The sequence below is a fragment of the Hyposmocoma kahamanoa genome, unplaced genomic scaffold, assembly GCF_003589595.1.
Source record: "Hyposmocoma kahamanoa isolate Upper Pololo Valley unplaced genomic scaffold, ASM358959v1 202, whole genome shotgun sequence".
NCBI lineage: Eukaryota > Metazoa > Arthropoda > Insecta > Lepidoptera > Cosmopterigidae > Hyposmocoma > Hyposmocoma kahamanoa.
The window spans coordinates 9,198,765-9,222,261 of record NW_020653726.1 but is presented as its reverse complement, the minus strand read 5'-3'; the positions used below and the strand labels follow the sequence as shown (position 1 = coordinate 9,222,261).

The window sequence follows — 23,497 nt, the reverse complement described above, 5'->3', positions numbered from 1 at the left end:
ATTCAATAAAAATGTAATTACAGTTAATAGCAACATCTCTGGCTAGTGCTGGTAGCTGTAAAGGTACCTACCTGGGTGACGAAATACTTTCATTGATTTCTCATAGATGGCGCTACGATTAAAAAGAAGTTGAAAACTAAATACAAAGATCCGACAACAAGCACATAGAAAAATTCGTTTGGTCTGCTAGTTCGTTCCGTAGCTTAGTTGGCATAGCGTCTGGAACGAATTACTAGGAGAAGTCGGTTCGAATCCGGCCGGATCGAAGGAATTTTATCTTAAGTGTCCGATCGTTGTATTAATAAATATAAGAAACAAGAGATATAATTGAAATATATCTTGGTGAGTTGTCACCTTAACCTGACACAAATATGTAAATCCACAGTAAAGGTAAGGTAGTAGTTCTTCGACGAACGAACGTCGTTAGACAAACTTTTCACAGGGAGCTCTACTGCTACTAAAAATTATTATATCAATACCAGGTATCTGAAAAAAGGAATATTTATTCATTTATTTAATTAATAACGTGTCAGGCTACCACTCCAATTGCCTGGTCTCAAACTAGGGAATTCCATTCTATGTGAGCACTTCCCAGAACACCCAGATCAGAACCAAATAAAAAAGTTCCCAAATTGGTCCTAACGGAAATCATACCAGGGACCTTTTTCTTTTAAGTGTCATCCAGTGTGGGCACTGGATGACGAGAAGGTCCTGGTCCAACGGTTTATACTGTGGGCAGTGTAAACCGTTGGACCACCGAGGTCGCCAGTAATTTATTTATAAAGGTTCAACTTGGATGTTACAATATTTATTTAAAACAAAGAATTTTCATTACTTATTTTAGTAGTCTTAAATATGCCAATTTTAGGTAAACACTTCCTACTTAGAGTGTTTCATTTGGTTTTCTTCGATAATATCAATAGCATCCAGATTTTTCTTTCGATAAATCTTTAGAGTAACACCCCAAAAGGCGAATCCTGGCAAACGGAGGCAAATTTAAAATGCCCCAAGGAAATGGCTACTCGAAACGAGTAATTCGACATAGCGATCCCCGATCACCGGACTAAAATGTAAAATGGCTCCCTTGCATTTTTCCCTAAGTGCCATAAAGTATGACATTTATTACGGTCAGATATGCCTCAACCACTATTGATAGGCAAATGAGAGAGTTTTTTAAAAGAAAAACGATGTCTGCTTTTTATGTGTTATCTGGATAAGGATATTTTTTTAAGAAGTTGTGACTTGCGATGCGAGTTGCTGGTAATGGCCGTTTTTGTGTCCACGTCGCCGATCCCTGTTTTTGATGGCTTCATAACTGGGGCATTGGGAAAATTCTGTCACCACGAACTTAATTGTTACATGTTAATGGCCCTGCAATTGATTAATGGCAAATTAAGCTTTTCGTATTACGTAAGTGGTTAGTCACGGCGAAAAAAGATAACGCAGTAACTTATGTATTACTTTTTTACTTGTTTGGATTAATATATTAACGATCTTATAAAAGTGTCCGAAAGTCAGGCTATCGTAGCGATAAGGGCAATAACTCAGCGAATAGGTCAAGCACAATAGTGAGTGCCACCTATAATCGTATATTAAGGCCCTTATCCCTACATGAGCACCTTTGCCACAATGGAAAGGAATATATTGTGGAAAAGTGGCCACATAAAAATGACATACGGTTTCTGAGACCCGCTGTTTGCCGCCGGGAAGTAGGGCGAGTCGAAAAGCTATGGTGGAAATTATCACTCGATCTACTATCACTCATGTGTACCTATACTTACTTAGAAGTACGCATATAGAAATATCACCTATATCGTCTTCGGATAAATTGTGTATTATTGTAGGGTTTATTACTGCGTATCTTATTTAAGTTGTTCACATATTATTTTAGTAATTTGAGCTCCGAAGAAACGACAATTTTGAAAACTTTTGTATTGGATTGATGCTATCTGTCAATATCATTATTTTCTCTTTAGGAAACCCACTTTTGAATGAAAATTTATCAATAGTTAATAATAATTCTGACAATTGAAATAGAATCAACAAACAGGCTTTCTTACATTTCAAAGCTGATATCACCCCACCCTGTGAGGGTTAAAATTGGTTCACGCGTCAGGCGGCAAATGTGAAATCGTAATAAAAGTGTCCGTATCATATGTAAAGTGGCTATAATATTGAAAACTTCCAAAGTCCATCAATAAATACGCCGCTGTGTGGGGTATGACGCGATCTTATGATGTGTTAAGGGCGGACTGTTTACAATGTAGATTTATCGATATGATTTTTTGGGCATAAATTACGCCTCTCAAACACAATTCACAGAAGTTGTAAAGATATTTAAAATTAAAAGTATAGGTAATTACTTAGGTACTTGAAGAAATTAAACGTGTCAAATCAAATACATATTATTATATGTTATTGCACACAATAACGGTATCTTAAATATAATGTCAATATCATAAACCTATAAGTAATTTTCTAACTTATACCTTTCATGGATAGTACTTAAATAGTAGTGCACACAAAAAGAAAGCACTTTTTTGCCGTATAGTGCTTAACATTGATTCAATATAAAATATTCAATGTACGCAAACCATGAATTTTGTCAGTTACGTTATTTATATATGGAAAGGCAGTAGGCAGCAATTACAAAGAAAGTTCTTGGGAATCGCATTGGAAAGCCCGTAATTGGTTTTTTTGAGATCCATATGGTAAAACGGAACATCCTATACTCTCATATTCTAGTATTAAATTTTACAGTAAACGCTGTTACTGCCCATGAATGAGTTAAATCAGAAGGTATTACCAAGTATTCCTTATTTGAGAAGCCTAAAGTGTAATAGGCGTTATATAAATGTCATCAGTTAAGACAAACACTTATCGACTTCTTTATGTATATGAAAACATTATTTACCCCATCCCTATGCAAGACGTCGCGTCAAAACGCACCGACCGCAACTATCAAAGAGAAATCTTTTCCGTGTATCAATAACGTCGACCGAGGCGTCTCGACTATACACATTGAGCTACTTTATATGCTTCGACATAACGGTGAATAGTTCACAGTGCTATATAGTAATATTGTTTCTGTAGAAATTGTAAAATATCATGATTAGGTTGGCACAATCGATGCTTTATGATACCTGACCCCCTAAACATCTATTTGGTTCTGAGTAGATCAGTGTGAAGAAAGGTGTTAAACAAACTTAACCTTTGAGGTTAACTTGTGAGCCGTAAAATTCATTTGGTATGACTTTCATATTGAATTATTAGGGACCGACGTTTTAGGGAAATTTTTATGCCAATTTGATTTTTAATTACGACTTAAATACAAACTTAAATCAACCAAAAAGCTGGACTCTAACATTTTTATGTTGAATGCGTAAGAAGGCTCTCAGAACCAATAGGTCTGCTAGGGGGTCAGGTATCATAGGGCAGGGCATCGACTGTACATTATTATGAGAACAATGATTTTAATTTCATCATCATTCCATCCATTCATGAGCATTCCAGTAATTTCTCTTTTAAGCCAGCTGCTTGACCTCCTTATATGACACGACACCGGCCTTTTCCTTTATTTGGTCTATGAAATGCGCCTAGGTCGACCTCTTCCCCTCTCCCCTTCCATCTTTCCCTCCAAAATGATCTTAAAGAAGTTGTCGTGTCGTATCAAATGTCCATTCATTTTCCCGCGTCTATACTCTATAGTATTCAGGATCGTTCTTTTCTCGTTTACAAATTCTTAATACTTCCTCATTGGTTTTCTTTTCTATCCAACTTATGCCCTTCATTCTAATTTATTATTAATTTAATATATCGACACAATTCACAGTGTAACATTACTAAACTACACTTACTCTATTACGAATAATTAAAGTTAACATTTATTCTTTTATTACACACGCTATTAGCAATATATTTTAACGTATGTCTTTATGTTAAAGTTTAATAATATTAGGTGAAGTCATAGTAGCACCCGAGATAACATTGCACTTTACACGAAACTATCAAAACGTCAACAAAGGAGCGTCACCTCACAAGGGCGTGAAATTATTTTCCTTGAAGTATGCAGATTGTGGTAGGGGAGAGCGGGATTAGTTCCGGTTTACTTTTTATAGGATTCCGATGATAAATGAAACCATTCCATAGGCTAACGGGTGGTGCGTGTAACGTATCCAAATAGCTTTTCAGGGTGCTTATTTAAATATTTGAGCTGTGGTGATGGGAGCTCGATAGGCAACAATAAACGTGAGTGGGGTGAAAGTTGGCGTGATGACAAATGCAAAAGGAGTCATCTTTTTAAGCGCGTTTGCGGTAATTAAAGTTGAAATATGCTTATCGTGTAATTACTCAATTTCAATTCATCATCGTCAGAGTATCGCAATCCACTGCTGCCATTTCGCCCGGTCCTCAGGTTGTAGCATTCATTTCAATTCAATTCTTTATTGCATTAACCATAATGTTACATAGTCTGAAAAAGACTTAAAGCTAATGTAACAATGCATTATAGGGACCCTGTAGAGATCAACAAATATATTTGGAGAGAGTAGCTTTTTCACTCTTTACAAAATCTCTAAGGCCATATGACTTGTTAAAGAGCTAACTAACTAACAGCGAATTACAAAAAATATCTTTACATTTAATATGTCATTAACTACAATACGTTTTCAAGCCAGAACTAGAGACATCAGTGTTCCATTTTGGAACATATACGTAAGATTGATAAAAATGGTTCTGTTTATGAAATATGTATTGAATTGTCTAACCATAGTTCAGCCTTGATAACATAAAAATGTAAATATGGGAACAACACATGTCACCAACTCGCCACCCTTCCTCGGCACTAACGGAGGAGTCAGACAAAAAAGGAAGAAAGTCTGTGCAGACGGGCGAACGGACGATTGCGATCCCAAATATGATTTATAGATCGGCCGTCATCGGCAATGCGCTTTCTATACGTCACGGGAGCCGGGACATGTCACCCGCCTGCCCCGGGGGCCGCCGGGGATGAAGAAAAATACATTGTTGTCAACATCTGATCGCACCTACGCAGAGAAAATAAAAGATCGTTGCAAAATTAACAAAGAAATATGGAGTAGGTACAGTTTTTATTTGTTTCACAACCTACACTCCTGGACACATAATTCGAACCATAATAGACTACAAAAATATTATCGAAGAAATAGTTTTCAAACACAAATTCTACTTTTTCAACAAAGACTTATGGAAATGACTTTTAGTTTACCAATTTCAAAATTGCTAGATTTTGATAAATCAAACATTAAACATGTTTGTGTGTGTAATCTAAAAAATGTGTGTAATCTTTCTAATTCAATTCTTAGTCTGTTCTACGAGTATTCTTTGTGCACAGTAAATAGCCTATACATAGGTACCTACTTAGCAATACGGTTGATTGTCGGCACGTAGGCAAATCATTTATTTAAAAATGTAATCATTGTTATTTCTGTAGTAAGTATTCTACGTAGTGAATTAGGCACCTTCTTATCTTTAAAATAATATCTGCATGCTACGGTGTCTCCAACTGCGATGTTACCAAGTGAAGCCTGAAAATCAGCAACTTTCTGAGACTTTTTTATCTTTTCTTTGACACAGTTTTATGTTATTATTTATGTTATTTTCGACGTTGTATGTTTTGTCTTGAAGCATAAAGTCTTTTAAATATATTATTTGTTATATGTATAGCACACAAGAAGCCTCCCCGCACGACTATCTAGTTCTTTCCTGTAGGCTGTACGTCTGGCGCACCCTAGACAACAATCGGTAAGTACCTTACGCCAATATACAAATCCTTTCAATACGATGGCAAGCATTGTAGTGTATACCATCCATAAGATGAGCTAGAAGATTTTGTACAAGTTCATCATATTCAATTAATACGTCCTATTGCTGAGCATGGATCTTGTCTACCAGGTTTCACGCTATAATACCTACACCTAATGCAGATTGGGAACTTTACACTTTTTCCAAGAATTCCGAACATTGTTCGATATACAGGTTTCATCACGATATTTTTCTTCACCGTTAGCAATAGTTATAGCTACTAAACATTCACAGGATGTAGATAACTTAAATATTAAAGTTACAGATAAGTATTGCCACAGAATCTGAACCGTCAACTTCTCAATTAAGAAGCAATCATTTTCTCACTCGGCTACCACCACTCTATACTCACAAGTTCAATCATAAACATATTCTACGTTACCTTCTAAAACGAGATCTATATAATAAGGCCATGGTAAAGCAGTATACGAGAACGGTTTCGTAAAAATGCGACTTTAAGATTAATTAAAAACTTTTTTCAGAAATTATGTTTACAAAAATCCTCATGAAAATGAGAAATAAAATGTTCGTTTATATCCGTTTAATCCATCTTCAAAGATGGAGAAAACGATCATCGTATGGAATTTCGAGTATTCCGTTTCTCATAAAATTTGTCGAATTATGATACGAACTATTGCCAAATCCCCCGTATTCACCAAATTTGGCAAATTTTTATCTAATTTTTTACCAATTTGCATCAAATGAAGAAGTGATAGTTGAAATAGAGGTTTATTTTTCAGTTAGACAAAAAAATGAGGTGAAGAAGTTGGAATATCGCTAGTCAAGGCATATAGAGTTAAAAGGAGATTACGTAGAAAAATAAATTTAAAAAAATAAATAAACCATAATAATAATTTAGAAAAATTATTTTTTCTTCTCAAAGTCACGGACTTATCATACCGCCCCGTATGTATATTACTTTTTTTAAACTGCAATTATCAACGCCTTGTACTTTACAAACTTACGCCCAAATGACGTAAAGAGTAACCTTAAGCAAAGATTGTATCTTTAATGCTAGATTTTTACAGTTACAACTGTAAGTAGTGGCCCACTATACAACAGGCTAGGTAGGCCCTTATTTCTATTCTTGGACAACTCGGACAAGTGTACTCTATACAGGGTGTAATCGTTAAGTGTGTCCAGGCGAGTATTCCGTACATATAAAAGATATCAAAAACCTTTAAAAACTCTACGAATGTCACATTAAATTAATGGGTGGATTTAACGACAAATTTTTGTTAATTTTTTTGTTAAGTTTTATTTCTAAAAAATTATTGATGTCGTTTTACTCATTAGGTAACATATTTTCTGTATCAGTTTAAAGGTTTTTGATATCTCTTATAGTTACGGAATAATCTCCGGGGTGTGCCCCAGGCAATTATTCCGTAACGATTACACCTCGTATACGAAGATTATTAGTTCGAACATAAGGTATTTGTCGCACAATACCTAGTAATAAAGTTCTCCCTATTTATCGGACACGCCTTAAGTAATGTTCAAGTTTATCTACTAGATACTAGACATTAGTGGATATCCAATTCCAAAGTAAAAAAATACGAAGAACTTTTCTGACCAAACATTTGTTTCAAATCGAACAATAATCACTCATATTGTCAGTCACAATACAATTTGGAGCGGGCGAGCGCGTGAGAGAAATAATAACAAATGGTTTGCGCCCTGACGCCGCCTGGCGTTGAAAGATCACGCCTATTGCTCTTTGCTGATGAAAAAACTGGAACATTATTTGTATTAAAATACAATTTAGGTATTAGGACGATTAGGTATGTGTAGGTATGTATTATCTACATACATATATATATATACCTAATCGTATGCCTAATCGTCCAACGTTTTTTAAATCAATTAAACTTACATCAAAAGTTCATTCATTATAAATAGTACAAATCTTTAAATTAGGTGATACCTCCGTAAATGAATTCATATAGCGCACCCTTCATGGAAGAATGGCATAAGTAGAATCACGTAAAACATGTTTATTGCTCCAATTGGAGAGGATGTGGGTTACGTTTTTCTGTATCTAATCTCCAATTGGAGATAATGTGGGATATATTTTGCTATATCTAATAATTAATAATTAAAAATTACGTAATTCCACTTATGCCATTCTTCCATGAGAGGTGCGATAGGTGAATATAACTTCACAAATCAATAAAATTTTATGTTTTTTGGTATGCAACCGCTCGAGGAGGATTTTAAGTCTAGATCCGTGCAGTGTGCTTATCCAGCATTATTTTCCTAAACGTTGGTGTTTTGTAGAAAGGGCGTAAGCGACACTACAAAAAAACTTTGAATTTTTAATGTAACATCAAGTGACGGGACGAACAAGTCGTGCGCCTGATCATTGACTTACAAATAAATGGACGACGGGTCTAATACAAAAACCACGAAAAAAATGTCCCAAGTCAACCTATTTAAACGTAGTGACATGTAAAGGAATATGAAAAAGCTTTTAAATTGTAATGTCATCGCAGTACTGTCTAATTTTGCTTGCTTCGCTGTCAGTCAAACAAACGAAGACTAAAGCGTGAATGACGCTCTGTATATGATTTTAACGCCCTATAAGTTCGGACACTTTTTTGCATGGACTCGACGTCCATATAATTTATAAGTCAATGCGCCTGATGGTAAGTTTAAGTTACACGCCTGTACATAACAGTTACAGTGCCACTCAGAGCTTTAAATTGCTAAGATCTGAGGGGCACTACCTGCGCCCGATAAGTTGACGAGTCCCATGCGCCTGTAATTTCACCAGCACCCTTACCCTTCAAAACCGGAACACAGTAATGCTGACATTACTGCTTGGCGGCCGAAATAAGTAAGGTAGCAGTACTGGCCTGGACGAACTCTTTCACAAGGAGCTCTAGTGCTACTAAAAGAAAAGAAAGAACATACTCTCGAGGTAGTCCCTGATGCCGACGAAGCTGTTCCGGGTTCGTGTCGGCTATCACAAATTATTAGTTACCTATATATCGCAATTAAGTCGACTTTTCAACGCAATACATGTAGTCCTTTTTATTTTTTTCCATCCTCTAAGATGTAATCAACAAATCACCGTCACCATGACAACCAGAAAAAAGTATACCTACAATGTACGTACAAAGGAGTCCGTAACAGTCCCATAGTTACCTAGACGTCAGAATCTGATGAGGGGATTCCATAGAAATCAAAAAAAGAACATATACGCAAACTTTAAGGTCGTTTTTTTTTTCAATGAAAAAGTTACAAGTAGATAGCTATCAACATGGCTCTTGAATTTTCTAGAGATGTAAAACTTTATATTTAATACGAAAATTACTTTGATCTATGTTAAGTTAAACTGCAAAATATCTGAGCAGTCTAGGGATGCACAATTTTTTTGCTTTGAATCGATTTTTTCGATCTTAATGAATCATATGCCTCTAAGTCGATCCATGGAGCGGATCGAATGTTCTTGAATCGTTCTCATAGAAATCGTTTCAAAAAATCGTTGTAGGTAATAAATAAAACATCTTTTTATAGTATATGATTTAATTGCTATAATAATAGCGTAATCTTGGTAATTAGTTTACTTAGTAACCTAACGGTTTGACCTACATCCTATCAAGCAGGGGATCATGAGTTTTTGTTGATATAACAGTCGACGATGAATGTAAACCACAATAAGGCAGCAAATTGGTAATTTAAGTTTATTAAACTAGCCGGTTGACACGAGAGAATTTGGATTTCTAAAAATTATTAAAAGGCAGCTTGCACACATCATGCAATCTCTTTTCTAACAGTTTTGCACTTATACGGTCTGCATTGGGCCCGCGTGGGAACTACAGCGCAAGCAGCAAGTCCTCTCATTGTGAAAGGAGGCCCGTGCCCAGCAATGGGTCTATATTTAATCGGTGGAGCCATCGGTGAAATCAAAATTACACACGCGAATAATCCCGTCGATATGTCACGACGAAAGATAAATAATATGTACCTAGCTATGAATAAAAGCATTGAGAACTTATTTTTATACTACCTGCATCATGTTTCATTATTTGTTTAGTATATACCATAAACAATGCGGAAGTTAAATAGTGTCGGTATTTGTCTGTAATCAATCTAGCTTCATAGATTTAAACAATTAACATCTCAATAAAATGAATCGATTAAAAAAGCGCTAGATCGTATTCGGTTGTATCGATCTTCCTAAAAATCGAATCGTAATATGGGATGCACATAGAGCAGTCACTTTTGCGACAGTTCATGACAAGTATTGTTTTTGGCAATCATAATTTCCGAAAACCATACGGATATATTTTATACGATACGTGGATATAGATAAAAGAAAATCCTTTATGGACTTGGTTGATTGTCTATTATTATATCGATATAAAAAGTCTACGATGATCTGACAGTTCATAAAAATCTACACAATACAACCTTGTAACGACGTGCACTAATTTACGTAGTTCATAAACTATTTTTATAGGCCTCGTTATTAAATTATTTGTTTTGTTAAGTGAATACATTAAATTGAAATAAAAATAACACAATATCAATGTTTATTAGTGAGAAATGAGCGGAATAATATTTTTCAAAAATTCATTAGTGTTTGTACGACAGCATGCAAATGTTACTTTACTTACATTTTACATGTCACTGATAGAGATAGGTACATCGATAAAAAGTGATAAACAATTTAATGAACAAATATATAGTTCGGGTATTCATTTCAAAAGTACATATGAATCTTAATAATAGGCAATGAATTAACACGTCAATGTTATAACTTTTTTGAAACCTGTAAATTAATTACTCAGATTACAAAACATAGGCAGATGGAGCATACGCAACACAAACGATGTGAAGTGAAGCCGCTTTTCATTTATTGTGCGTGACAACTAGGCGGGGCGGAGCGCTGTGTTTGTGTTTGTGTGTGTGTTGCGCATTTGTGTGCGTGTAAGATTGCCAGATGCATCGAAAAAAACCCGCATTTTTTTCTGTTGCTTTCTTTAATACATTAGTATAGTAGTTACAAACTGGAAATGTTATTTTGTAATATGGTACTTAAGCGGCATTAGGATATCAAACAAATTATGTGCAATATAAGTTAATATGTAATTGTTATTATTTGAATTACATCACACAAAGGAAAAATATTGTATTAAGATATTTTTAAAATTGAAAAACTTTGATAATTCAAATATTTATTACAATCACAGATACACAATATCTTAAAAACCTTTATTTTGTACTCGTTTTTATAATACTACTGTTTCACGTCTATACATCGAGCATTCGTTTCTGATTTTGATATGTAGTGCAATTGCATCATCAAATACTATTCTATTATTTATTTTTATTAAATTAACTTTGTAATCAATTCTATAGCATTGACAATCATCTTCTAATTTGACAAAAATTGTTTGGTTTCCAATGAAACTCTTCAGAACTTGTGAAGTTATGTAATACATTATAACAGTTTTTTTATTTTATTGATACGTTTTCTTTCGAAATCATTCTGTTATGACATGTGCACACAACCATGAAAGTTCTCTGTATCTATAGGGCTACATTTTCTTTTGTGTACATAATGGCTATTAGACATTCGTTTGAGAATAATTTAGGTAAATCTGAGTTACCCAAAAAAACAATTTTGGACCGCTTTAATGGACCAGCCTGTACGTATATGCATGCATTATTTAATTTCCATATAAAAGTATAAATTAATCGATGCTCCTATCACCCAAGCATATTTATTTAATTTTAAGGAAACCTATTTCAATATAAACTGGCAACATATACGAATTTATGTCGAGGTTTTGTGTTCCGAGTGAATCTTAAAAAAATATTGGGTAAATAAATCACAAAACAGTTAAATAATCGATAGTTCCCTGTGAAAAGATATTCCATCTTATTTTTTTTTGTTTTTGGGAACAACTTTTACAATGTTTAAAGAGATATAATGGCATTTTTAAACATAAAATAACTAATCACTCGTGACTTACAAACAATGCGACGCTGTGCTTAGTACTGACGCAACTTTGTTTGTATTCGCTTTTGAATTTGTATTTGTTTGGTGGCTTCACTTTCGTGTTCGGCGCGCTCCATCTGCCTATGTTTTGTCATCTGAGATTAATGATATGATATATATTTTTTAATATTCTAAATTAACCATTGAAATTGCATTTGAATTATAATAGTGTGTTTTATGCCTTCAAAATACTTTACACATCTATATATCGTTCAGAATACGTCAAAAAGAAAAAACTATAATAAAGAAAACTTCAAATCACAATCAAATACACTAAAAAATTTGTCGACTTTACCTCACCTCTTCTAGCATACCGTATCTGGCGCTATGCTATGCCGTTAGTGTTGTATCGAGAACTTTGGAAAACCCTTCCAAAGAGGATGTATTATAGGTAAAGCGTATAAAGCATTATCTACAAGGTACATCAAGTTATGGTATAACATACAAAAAGAATTTTGAGATGGGAATACCGGACTGCTACAGCGATTCTAATCACGGAGGAGATTTCAAAGATGGTCGTTCAACAAGTGGTATACAGTGTCTATAAGCTGGCGGAGCAATAGATTGGGCGAGTCGAAAGCAGATATCAGTGGCTATATCAACGACTGAGCTGAAATTGCCGCAACTAGCGAAACAGCACGCGAAATCGTGTGGCTGAAAAAGCTGAAAAATGAGATTTCTGTTCTAAAGCAAATTCCAATTTTGAAAGTTGATAATGATGCCGCGGTAAAACTAGCTCAAAATCCGGAACTGCATAGAAGAACAAAGCACATAGCAATATAACATCTATGTCAGAGAACTGGTTGCAGATGGAAAACTCCAATTAAAGCATATGGGGGGAAAACCTGCAAAATGCAGTCAAAATGCAGTGCATTTCGTAACGAAGCCTCTTAGTAGACCTTCGATAGCTTCCATTATAGACCGAATAGGTTTAGTTTGTTTGTGATTTTTTTTAATTCATCAACTCCACAAAATGTGAGGATATTGAAAGAAGATTTTTAATGAATCCCTTTGATATTGTTTCGTGTTGTTATGGATACATTTAGAATAATAACGCATAGAATGATAGTTTCATAAAAAACGAACTGTCACAAGTGAGGCAACAATCAAATTCATGTAGGCGTAAGCAACTTGTATTTACGCTCGTCGGCACGCACACAAATATACTAATAATGATGCCATGGAATAACATTTCCCTCAAAAGTGGGGAAATTGTATCTTGCTTAACTCATCGTTAAGTTAGGGGTGCCTACAGATTTGCTCGATTTTGTCGATCAGGTGCCTACAGATATGCTCGATTTTGTCGATCGTTACTGTTGATCGACAACGTCATGTGACAGGAATTTTCAAAAACTTATTTTTGGTAATCCTTATGGAAATGGCATTTATATCTGAATACACGAAGGCGGACACGACTTTTCTCATTTCTAAATCCAAGATGGCGGACACGTCTTTTCGAATAAATGCAATATGGGAATCGTTTTCGAGGTATTCGAGGTGCTCATCACGAATATGGCATTTATTTCTAAATCCAAGATGGCGGACACGACTTTTGAAATAAATGCAATATGGGTATAATTTTCGAGGTATTTGGGGGTGCTCATTACGAATATGGCACTCATTTCTAAATCCAAGATGGCGGGCACGATTTTTCATATAATGGCAAGTTGGGGATCGTTTTCGAGGTATTTGGGGGTGCTCATTAGGAACATAGCACTTATTTCTAAATCCAAGATGGCGGATATGACTTTTCAAATAATAGCAAGTTGGGTGTCGTTTTCGAGGTATTTGGGGGTGCTCATTAACAACATGGCACTAATTTCTAAATCCAAGATGGCCGGCACGATTTTTCGAATAATGGCAAGTTGGGTGTCGTTTTCAAGGTATTAGGGGCTGCTCATTCCGAATATAGCACATACTTCTAAATCCAAGATGGCAAAGAATTAGAAGAAGAAGAATTAGAAATCTTGTCCCCCATCTTGTATTCAGATATACATGCCATTTCCTTATGGTTTACCAAAAATACATTTTTGAAAATTGTTGTCAACCATCTTGGATTTAGAAATTAATGCTACATTCGTAATAAGCACTCTAAAACTCCTCGAAAACGTCTATAATTCTCAATCGTTACTGTCGATCGACAATGTCGAGCAAATCTGTAGGCACCTTATTAAATACTACCCAATTCTTATTTAACTCATATATGAACAAAAACCTACAAGCGAGTTTAAGTGCGACTATCGAATTTGAATATATAAATAGCCTGATATTATCTGTGGGTATGTTTATATGAAAAGTACACGATAACAATTAAGAACCTGAACCTGAAAGTTATTTATACACGATTTTGGAGAACTGACGATGATTTTTTAGTCAATGTTAGTTTCCTGAAATAATTTTAGCTAAGAACTTTTGAGTCTGGGCAAGACAATTTTTTTAAATGAGTGTATGATGAACAAGAATATTGATTTTTCACATGAAACTAATGAAGGCAAATACTAAATATATTTCGTAAAAATAGCTAACGTAAATTCCCTACAATGTTGTTGCGGCGGTGTACATTTGTAGAAATTTTGCAACCGTCGCGATATTGCCTATTCTCAAAAAATTACGTAATATAATTATTTTGAAACAGAAAAGCAAAATGGGGAGAAAAAACCCGTTACTTTGCAACATTTTCGTATCTTGTTGCAACGAAATTAATTTTCTGTTTTAGTGAATATTTACATAAAAATACAAGTTGAAGCGCGTTACTTCCTTGTGGAATGTGATGTTAGTGTCTATTTTATATTTGTCTGATCTATTTTTAAACCCAATTACCGCACATTTCGTCATTTTTAGCAAAAATTTTTGAGCTGCTCGCGGTGCAACTTGACTTTGAGCGCTGACAGCCCGCTCGCTCGTGTAAGCCGGTGAAATACTGGTGGCCCGCCGACAGCAAAATAATACTCTCGTACATTCGAAAAATATTGAATTCTATTCCAGAATAAAACCAAAAAAAATATGTGCGCTTATCGGTGCGCCGTGCGTGCGTCGGTAACAGCGGTCGGTAATGTTCGTGCTGACCTCGGTTAAATTCGTGGGTAAAAAAATAATGGGTAAAAAATGGGTAATTTAAGTAGGTACTGTAATTGTTTTTAGGTGCAGTGTTAACCTTAGACAGGATTAAAACGCAACATGGACAAGCCAGGTAGTAAAAAACGTAAGGCTAAAGATGAAAATCGGCAGTTTCAAGAAATATGGACTGAGAAGTACTTTTTTGTATGGTCGCATAACAAAGTCGTTTGTTTAATTTGCAAGAATTCTGTTGCGATTGCAAAGGAATATAATGTAAAAAGGCACTATGAAACGCAGCATTCTACTATTACCGAATTAACAGGCGAATTAAGAAAGCAAAAAATGTTGTCTTTAAAACGGGAGCTTATTGGTCAGCAAGCTATGTTTCCAAAACTCATTCAAGATTTAGAAACAGCTACAGAAGTTAGTTATGAAATTTCTCGAATGATAGCAAAGCGAAGTCGCCCCTTCAATGACGGGGATTTTGTAAAAGAATGCATAGAAATTGCCGCTAAAAAAATGTGTCCAGAAGCAGCAAAAAAGTTTGAGAAAATTCAACTGAATCGTATGACAATCCAAAGACGAATTATGTCTTTGTCAGGTAATATTACTGAACAATTAACTGAAAAAACTAAGATCATTGATTTTTTATCATTAGCACTCGACGAATCCACTGATATTAGTTCCACAGCTCAACCACTCATATTCATACGAGGTGTTACTCAAGATTTTGAAGTCGTAGAAGAGTTATTAGGAATGTGTTCATTGAAAGGTCAAACCAAAGGAGTTGATATATGCAATGTACTTTTGGATAAGTGTTCAAAAACTGGTTAGGACTTATCAAAATTATCGGGAGTTGCGACTGACGGTGCTCCTTCTATAATTGGTGTCAATTCCGGGCTAGTTACTTTGCTAAAAAAGTGTCTGCAAAAAAAAAACATAAACGCTGAAGATCTCATGCAGTTTCACTGCATTATACACCAAGAAGCCCTCTGTTCTAAAAAAATTGAATTTCTAAATGTCATGAAAGTGGTAGTGTCGACTGTAAATTTCATAAAATCACGAGGACTCAATCACAGGCAATTCAAACAATTCCTTGATGACATCGAAAGCGAATATGGAGATTTGCTGTTTTATACAGAAGTAAGGTGGCTAAGTCGTGGATTGACACTGGAACGATTTCTAAATTTAATAGAAGAAATTGGAATATTTCTGGCGGAAAAGCAAAGGGATGTCCCGGAACTTAAAAATCCTGGTTGGTTGTGTGATTTTTTTTTTGTGTGAGTTGACATTACAAATCATTTGAATGTCTTGAACACACGGCTTCAAGGCAAAAATCAACTGATATCCCAGCTCTACGCTCATGTATCATCCTTTCAATGCAAGCTGACACTTTTCAGATCGCAACTGAATTCTGGAAATTACAATCATTTTCCGCATTATAAGGAAATGGCCGAAAAATTCAACAAAACTGCGATTAATTTCAGTTATGTAGAAAAGCTAGATATTTTGATTCAATCTTTTCAAGACAGATTTTCGGACTTTAAAAAAGTGAAACCTCTGTTGGACATGTTCAGCAATCCTTTCACGATTTCAAATGAAAATGCGCCAGAGTCAATGCAGTTACAAATTATCGACATTCAAAACGACCAAGATTTACGCAACAAATTCAACGAAGGAGACTTGTTGAACTTTTACCACTGCATTCATTGACTGTAAGTCAATGACTGCATTGATAAAAATATGTACAAAGAGTTGCGCATACACGCTTTGAAATGTGCCAGCTTATTTGGTTCTACCTATATATGTGAACAATCTTTTTCAATACTAAATAATAATAAAACAAAAAATCGAAACCGCCTTGCAAATGAAAGTTTGGAAGCAGTTTTACGTGTTGCTTCTATAAGTAAATTTGAGCCAAATATAAAAATGATTGTAAGCACTATGCAGTGCCACGCTTCAAATTAATAAATTATTTTTCAATTTTAATACATTATTATCAATTCTTTATTGTCTTTAATTACCTATACTTCTGACGGCCCGCCATCAATTCATGATTTGCCCGAGTGGCCCCTAGTCTTAATAAGTCTGTGCATCCCTGCCATAGGGCGTCCTGTAATTTGCCTCACTTAGCGTATGCGGGCTAGGTTTCTATGCGTTATTATTCTAAGTGGATAGGTACATAAAAAAACTAGGATGTCAAAGTGTACAATAAAAACACGTCAATTGCATAAAAAACACGAATTTTTATTTGTTACTAATTTTTCCTGCTACAATAACACCTAAACTAAACATTAATTTATAAATAAAAACTGTAATACAAAAACCCACAAAAATACAGAACCCGCCAATTCTCTTTGTGAACTCCGCTTTCGATCATTCGCTGAGATGTATGTCCAAAATTCATCCAAAAATGATCCAAAGGGACCATAGATAGACGTATACATTTTTTTTTACTCTGGCACTATTTGTTTGCTGTAAAACGGTGAAAATGGAAAGAAATATCATCATTTGATATTTTCCTGGGAAGTGGGATTAAAGTTCAATATTTACGCATGTGTGTTTCGATTCTATACCAGTATTTGTCTTCCAATACCCAGTAAAAATCGAAGGAAGGGATTCGATACAAAAAGTATCGAGTACTTACTCGTATTTACTTGTATCGAATCGTCCCTAGACACTGTCTGTCTGTGCCATCGATTTTGCTGTATTTGTGCTGGTTGTAAGTTTTAAAAATAGATAAATGAAAATATTATTATAAAAAGTATTCTTGTGATGGTAAAGGTTGGGCGTACAGTATTAGACGGATTTTGCTACAGCTTCTGTTTTCTTCAAACAGTTTTGTTTTTAGTTAGAGCGGTGCTCCTTCAAATACTTGCAAATCTTTGCACGAACGAACTGCTGAACGCATCGAGGTCTTTAAGCGGAAACATGCAGTGGACAGTGCACATAGAAGGTGGACCAAGGAGAGTGAACCATGCAGCAGTCTGCATTGAAAACAAAATCTACTCCTTCGGTGGCTACTGCTCAACTGAAGAATATAGAGATTGGGCTCCAATACCCATTCATGTTCTGGACACCACGACTCTCCGTTGGGCGCCTGTCAACTACAAACACAACATGGTTGTGCCATTCCAACGTTATGGTCATACTACAGTTGCTTATGGACATAAGGTATGACACAATGTAGCATTTACTTGAATTCACATTTATTATTACTTTAATGATAATGTGCTCTGTATTTATAGATAGCATTTGTTCTAAACGGAATTTCCAATACTCTGGCAAAAATAAAACCAATTTCAAAGAGCAAGCAAGCAAACCAATTTGCAAGAGTATTAATAATTTTTCAATCTTTTTTTTATATGTGATGGATTTTATCATGCTTTCAGGTGTATATGTGGGGTGGAAGGAATAATGCTGTAGCATGTGATACTCTCTCCTGTTTCGATACCAAAGCTCTGGAATGGAGTACACCTACTATAAATGGTAATGCGCCATATGCTAAAGACGGTCACTCAGCTTGCATTATTGAAAACAAAATGTTTATTTTTGGAGGATTTGAATATCTCACTGATCAGTATTCACAAGAAGTTCATTATTTGAACCTGGATACTCTTGAATGGAGTTTTATTGTAGCCACAGGAACACCACCTTCTCACAGAGATTTCCATACAACTGTGGCTGTTGGAAGCAGAATGTATGTATTTGGAGGGAGGGGTGATCTGAATAGCCCTTATAATTCTCATGAGGAAGTGTACTGCCCAGAAGTATACTATTTAGATATTACTGAAGAAAAATGGATAGCAACCAAGCCAACTGGAACTTGGCCAGAAGGAAGACGCAGTCATTCTGCTTGTAAGTGTACAAATCATAGTTAGCAATATAATATTAATTTTTTGAGTTTTTGATGTATTGCAACTTTTTAACTCTTTGTTTTGTTTTCTTCAGGGTATCATAATGGCTACATGTACATCTTTGGGGGCTACAATGGCAACACGAAAGCACACTTTAATGACATTTATAGATATTCAATTCTTGACAACCATTGGGAATTCATCGACGTGTTAGGTTCAGTTCCGTGTAAACGGCGCCGGCAAGCATGTCTTTTGTATGATGACAAAGTTTATTTATTCGGGGGCACAAGGTGAGGTTTTCAATGAAAACTGGACACATTCATTTCCCAAATAATTAACATAAACTATAAGCATTATTTTTGCATACTACATTAAAGGTGTTGCTTAATTATACATGTTAATATAAAACCTGTTTATTATAAGTAGTGAATAAGTGGGTTACTTCTTATACATTCATGTGTATTTTTGATTTTTATTGCTATGTTTTTATTTTATGGCTATTACTAAACCACCTACGCTTCCAGCCACCAATGTCCTGTTGGTTTGCAATTTTATTAGGAGTTGGATTTAAAACTCTGTCCTTCATCCTCTGTTAACAGAGGAGGATATCTATATACATATCATTACTATCAAATAAGTATGCCATAGGATAGTGATTGTATGTTATCAGTGTACATAAAATTAATGATTGTTCTGCAGTCCCTGCCCTCATTCCAGCAAACGACCCCTGGTAGACAATTCAGATGATAATCCAGAAAGACTGATTGACAACAGTGATCTCCACATCTTGGACTATGCCCCCACTCTTAAAACATTATGCATATTGGCAGTGCTTGAATATAACTTAGACATAACAGTACTTCCACGTGATATTATGTAAGATATCTATTTTTTGTACATGTGGTTTGGTAAGTTTGGGCAACATAATAACAAACATTTTTATTTTTTCAGAACTGACATCCGAATTATGACTGTTCCAAACCGTATAAGTAGACCTATAAACCAAGCTGGGTGAATAGTGTATTTTGCCCAGTAGTGTTATTGGGCAAATTACTTTATAGCATTTTACTTAAAACTGACAGAATCTCTATTTACATTGTAATTTATTTATCTACACATTAAATGTCTTGGAACATAAGGATAAATAGTACTCCTTATTAGTATTGGCTACTGTATAGGTACCTGTAGTTCATAATCAAAGTAGACAAACAGTATTGTATGATTGTATATGAAATTTCAGATGAAATAGATTAACTAGAAAAGACAATGTAACAAAATACTTTTTTATTCAGTGATCTTCTTTAACAATATGCTTCTGACGTTCAGCAACAAATGGTACAGCTCCCGGCTTACTATGGGCACGCCTATTACCTTCTTTCCTCTTGTTCTTTTCTCTTATTGTCTTTATTTCCTTCTGAGCATTCATAATATGTTTAGGTACATGCCTGTGACGTGCAATACGCTTTACTTGTGGATGGTTAGCAAATTTCTCCTTTAGAGCATCTGCATAGTTCAGTGCAGTTCTTTCACGGGGTTTTAGCTGTAATATAGGTATTACATATTTATTTGTTAAGGTTACAAAAAATATTGATATTTGTTATTAACAGAACATCTAATTACAAATCAATTTGAAACCTGTGATCTTCATGTTTGTATAAAAGTATTAATTTAAAAATTCATATAAATATATACTGCTAGATGATTCTGTAATGGATAATGACATACCTATAATCTCACAATAGACATAAGTGACCATACACTTCTTAGATTTGTAAAGTATTAAAGTGTAAAAAACTTACAACACCAAGTTTCTCTGATGCTCTTGCTTTCCACATTCTGATATTCATTTCATCAGAACCAGACAGTATATATTTGTTATCTAAAGTCCACTTTACACAAGTCAGCCTCTGCATTCTCTTTGTGTGGTAAACATCTCTAGAATGGCCCTTTAAGCTTTCGAATATTCTAATAGTTTTGTCATAGCTCCCTGAGACAAACTCCCTTCCTGTTGGTGCATAATCCACATCTATTACTGCCGAAGTATGATCCATGTGGATGTTGACTGGTTGATTCAGTTTTCGTACATCAAATGTGTATAAGCTGAAATTAGATTTATCAATTTTAGATATAATGGTAAATATTCTATTTTGCGTTTTTTTACTATAGTGATAGTGATTTTTGTCTTATGTAACTAAGAGAAATGGCCTATGTTCCTATTTTTAGCAGGTAAAAAAAAAATAAAGTAGAAAGAAGCTCCATGGTATATAAATTTTAGAAATGTACTTGTAATCTTCATTGGCTATGGTGAATATGAAAGCTTCAAATATGGAAATTGATTTTCGTCATAATGGTAAATATTTAATTCTATTTTACATTTTTTTTACTAAATTGATAGTGATTTTTGTCTTATGTAACTGAGAGAGGATGGCCTATGTTCCTCGGGTAAAAAAAGAATGAAGTAGAAAGGAGCGCCATGTTATATGAATTTTAGAAATGTACTTGTAATCTTCATTGGCTACGGTGAATATGAAAGCTTCCATAGGGTTCCAGGAGAGAGCATTGGACCTCAGCTCCATTACCACTTTGCGTAATGGTCCTGATTCTCTGCAGTCATAAAGTATGACACTTCTGTCACTCGCACAGGATGCTAGTAGATTTTTTTCCACCTGAAAATATTTAGTACATGTTAAGGTTTAATATAATGTACTTAATTTTTAAAAATTTGCTAAAATTTTTGCTAATAAAGAATGTTGTAAAGCATGTCAAATGTGTCTGCATGTATGTAAAGCAAAAATTAGATACCTGATTGAAAGCTACATGATGAAGGCTGTCCACTCCCCATTTGAAAACTTTTATTGGCTCATTTCTTGTATTCTCCCACAACTGACAATGCTCACCACATGTAGCAAAGATGGGTTTAGACCTGTGGTATGTTATACCAGACACTGGAGACATACTAAGAAGTTCACTAATGGGTTCCTCGTCTTCAGTTGACTGTACTTCTGATTTCCAAGTCTTAATCTTATCATCACCAACACTCGTAAATGCGTCTCCGCTGGGTTTGTAGCATATAGCACGAACCCAGCCTTCATGGGCTTGAAAGTTTCTAGTAAATTTTCTGTAAACTAAATCCCAAATGCGTATTTCACCATCAAAGGCCCCACTTGCGAGCACAGCCAATCGACTCGGGTGCTTAGCCAAGCAGGAAACTCCATCACGGTGCCCGTCGAGATTCCCGATAAAGGGTTTAGCGAAAACCCTTTCGAGTTTTACAGCGTTCATTGCCCGCACGTATTCTCGCGGTGCTTCCAGCGGGTGAAGACTTGGATCATAATTTCGAGGTACTGTAATTGAAAACATAATATTTTCATCATCAATAGGTCTCTTCAGTAGATACCTACTAATGCGGACTTCCCGCAACTTTTACAAGATAGATATATAACTATATATAAGTATGGTTACATATTATATAATAAAAATAAAGTAAAATTGCCCATAAAAATACATTGTGAGTTAATTAATGAAAATAATACGGGAATTTCTGAATGAAAAAAATTTTATACTTCTAGTTTACCATTAATAAATAAAATAAAATTGCTTTACATTTGTGAATGTCTCGCTTTGAAGCACGCAGGTAGTCCTCTGGATTCCGACTTATCACTTTTATTTTAGGTTTGGACATCTTTGTTTACTTCCTTTTCCAATATTAATGCAAACCTTTTTGTGGACAAACAGAAGGTTCAAAATATTACGATCTAACAAAATAACCTCAATCAAGCTAGTGTTGTCAACAAGTTCAACAACGTCAAAGTCAAAAAACACATGGCTTCGTTTTTCCTTTTCATTTTGCAGGCTAAGGATTAAGGTCTATCCACACATATCCGGGACGTGGACGGGCCGTGCTCCGTCAGGGGCTCAAAAAAATATCGTTGTGTATATTTTGTATAAACTAACCGCCCGTCTTTTGTTCATATGATAAGAATCTCTTCCATCTCTTCATATTCATCACGAGGTGCTGTTCCAGCGCTAGTGCCACCAACACCACTACCAGGCATTCTTCCTTCTGAGTAACATTGGTGGACTCTTATAAATACGGCATTAGATGGGTGACGTGCGTTAGGGTATCTTATCGTGCAGGTGGCAAATAACGGTCCCACGTGGTACTTTGAAGACAACAATTGAAAAATTACTTTGATTGGATTTTTGCATAATTTTGCTGTAAATAAGTTTTAAATAAAATTTTATTAATGCCTAATATTATTTTTTATCAAAACTCAATAGTCTAGAACAATTCAGGATAAGAAATGTTCCAATTTTGCAAACATAGTTTTTTAGTAAATACTCAGTTAGTAAAATTTACTTTAGTAACTCCGTTTGCACATTAATAGGAATAATTTCATATTTACCTTAGATACAATGAGAAATGATATCATTTTGAAATCCTCATTAAACCTACATTATTTTAAAGTACTTGGCCACACAGGTTACCGTACTTTTTTTTATACAGAAGGCGCGGAAACTTCGTAAAAAATAAATTATTTCTCTGAAAAATGAAGTTAAACTTTTATTTTTAAATGTACATTACTTAGTCATACCATTTACTACTTATCTAAGGACACAGTTACCGTAGAATATTATGACACCAAAAAACCAAATAAATTCATTCATTTGTAGTCATAGTGCACAAAAACCTAAAATAAGATAAAAATAATTAACTTTTAAGAAAAAAAAA

General features: G+C 34.8%; 2 protein-coding genes across 3 annotated transcripts; one reads left to right on the top strand and one right to left on the bottom strand.

Annotated features, from left to right (window-relative positions):
- Nucleotides 1-17,506: 17,506 nt before the first annotated feature.
- On the top strand, nucleotides 17,507-20,146 carry LOC113226810 (kelch domain-containing protein 3). Of its 2 annotated transcripts, XM_026459574.1 has the most exons (6): nucleotides 17,507-17,630; nucleotides 17,760-18,082; nucleotides 18,301-18,766; nucleotides 18,860-19,055; nucleotides 19,465-19,641; nucleotides 19,717-20,146. In XM_026459574.1, exons 2-6 carry the CDS (start codon nucleotides 17,840-17,842, stop codon nucleotides 19,778-19,780), a joined length of 1,146 nt encoding a protein of 381 aa, XP_026315359.1. In that variant the 5' UTR covers nucleotides 17,507-17,630; nucleotides 17,760-17,839; the 3' UTR covers nucleotides 19,781-20,146. The 2 variants fall into 2 exon arrangements, with proteins under 2 accessions (XP_026315359.1, XP_026315358.1); XM_026459573.1 differs by lacking the exon at nucleotides 17,507-17,630 and having other exon boundaries at nucleotides 17,711-18,082.
- Nucleotides 20,054-22,804, bottom strand: LOC113226809 (DDB1- and CUL4-associated factor 13). The gene is made up of 5 exons (XM_026459572.1): nucleotides 22,369-22,804; nucleotides 21,568-22,109; nucleotides 21,265-21,431; nucleotides 20,565-20,865; nucleotides 20,054-20,305 (listed from the first exon to the last, which is right to left on the bottom strand). Exons 1-5 carry the CDS (start codon nucleotides 22,445-22,447, stop codon nucleotides 20,054-20,056), a joined length of 1,341 nt encoding a protein of 446 aa, XP_026315357.1. The 5' UTR covers nucleotides 22,448-22,804.
- Nucleotides 22,805-23,497: the final 693 nt, after the last annotated feature.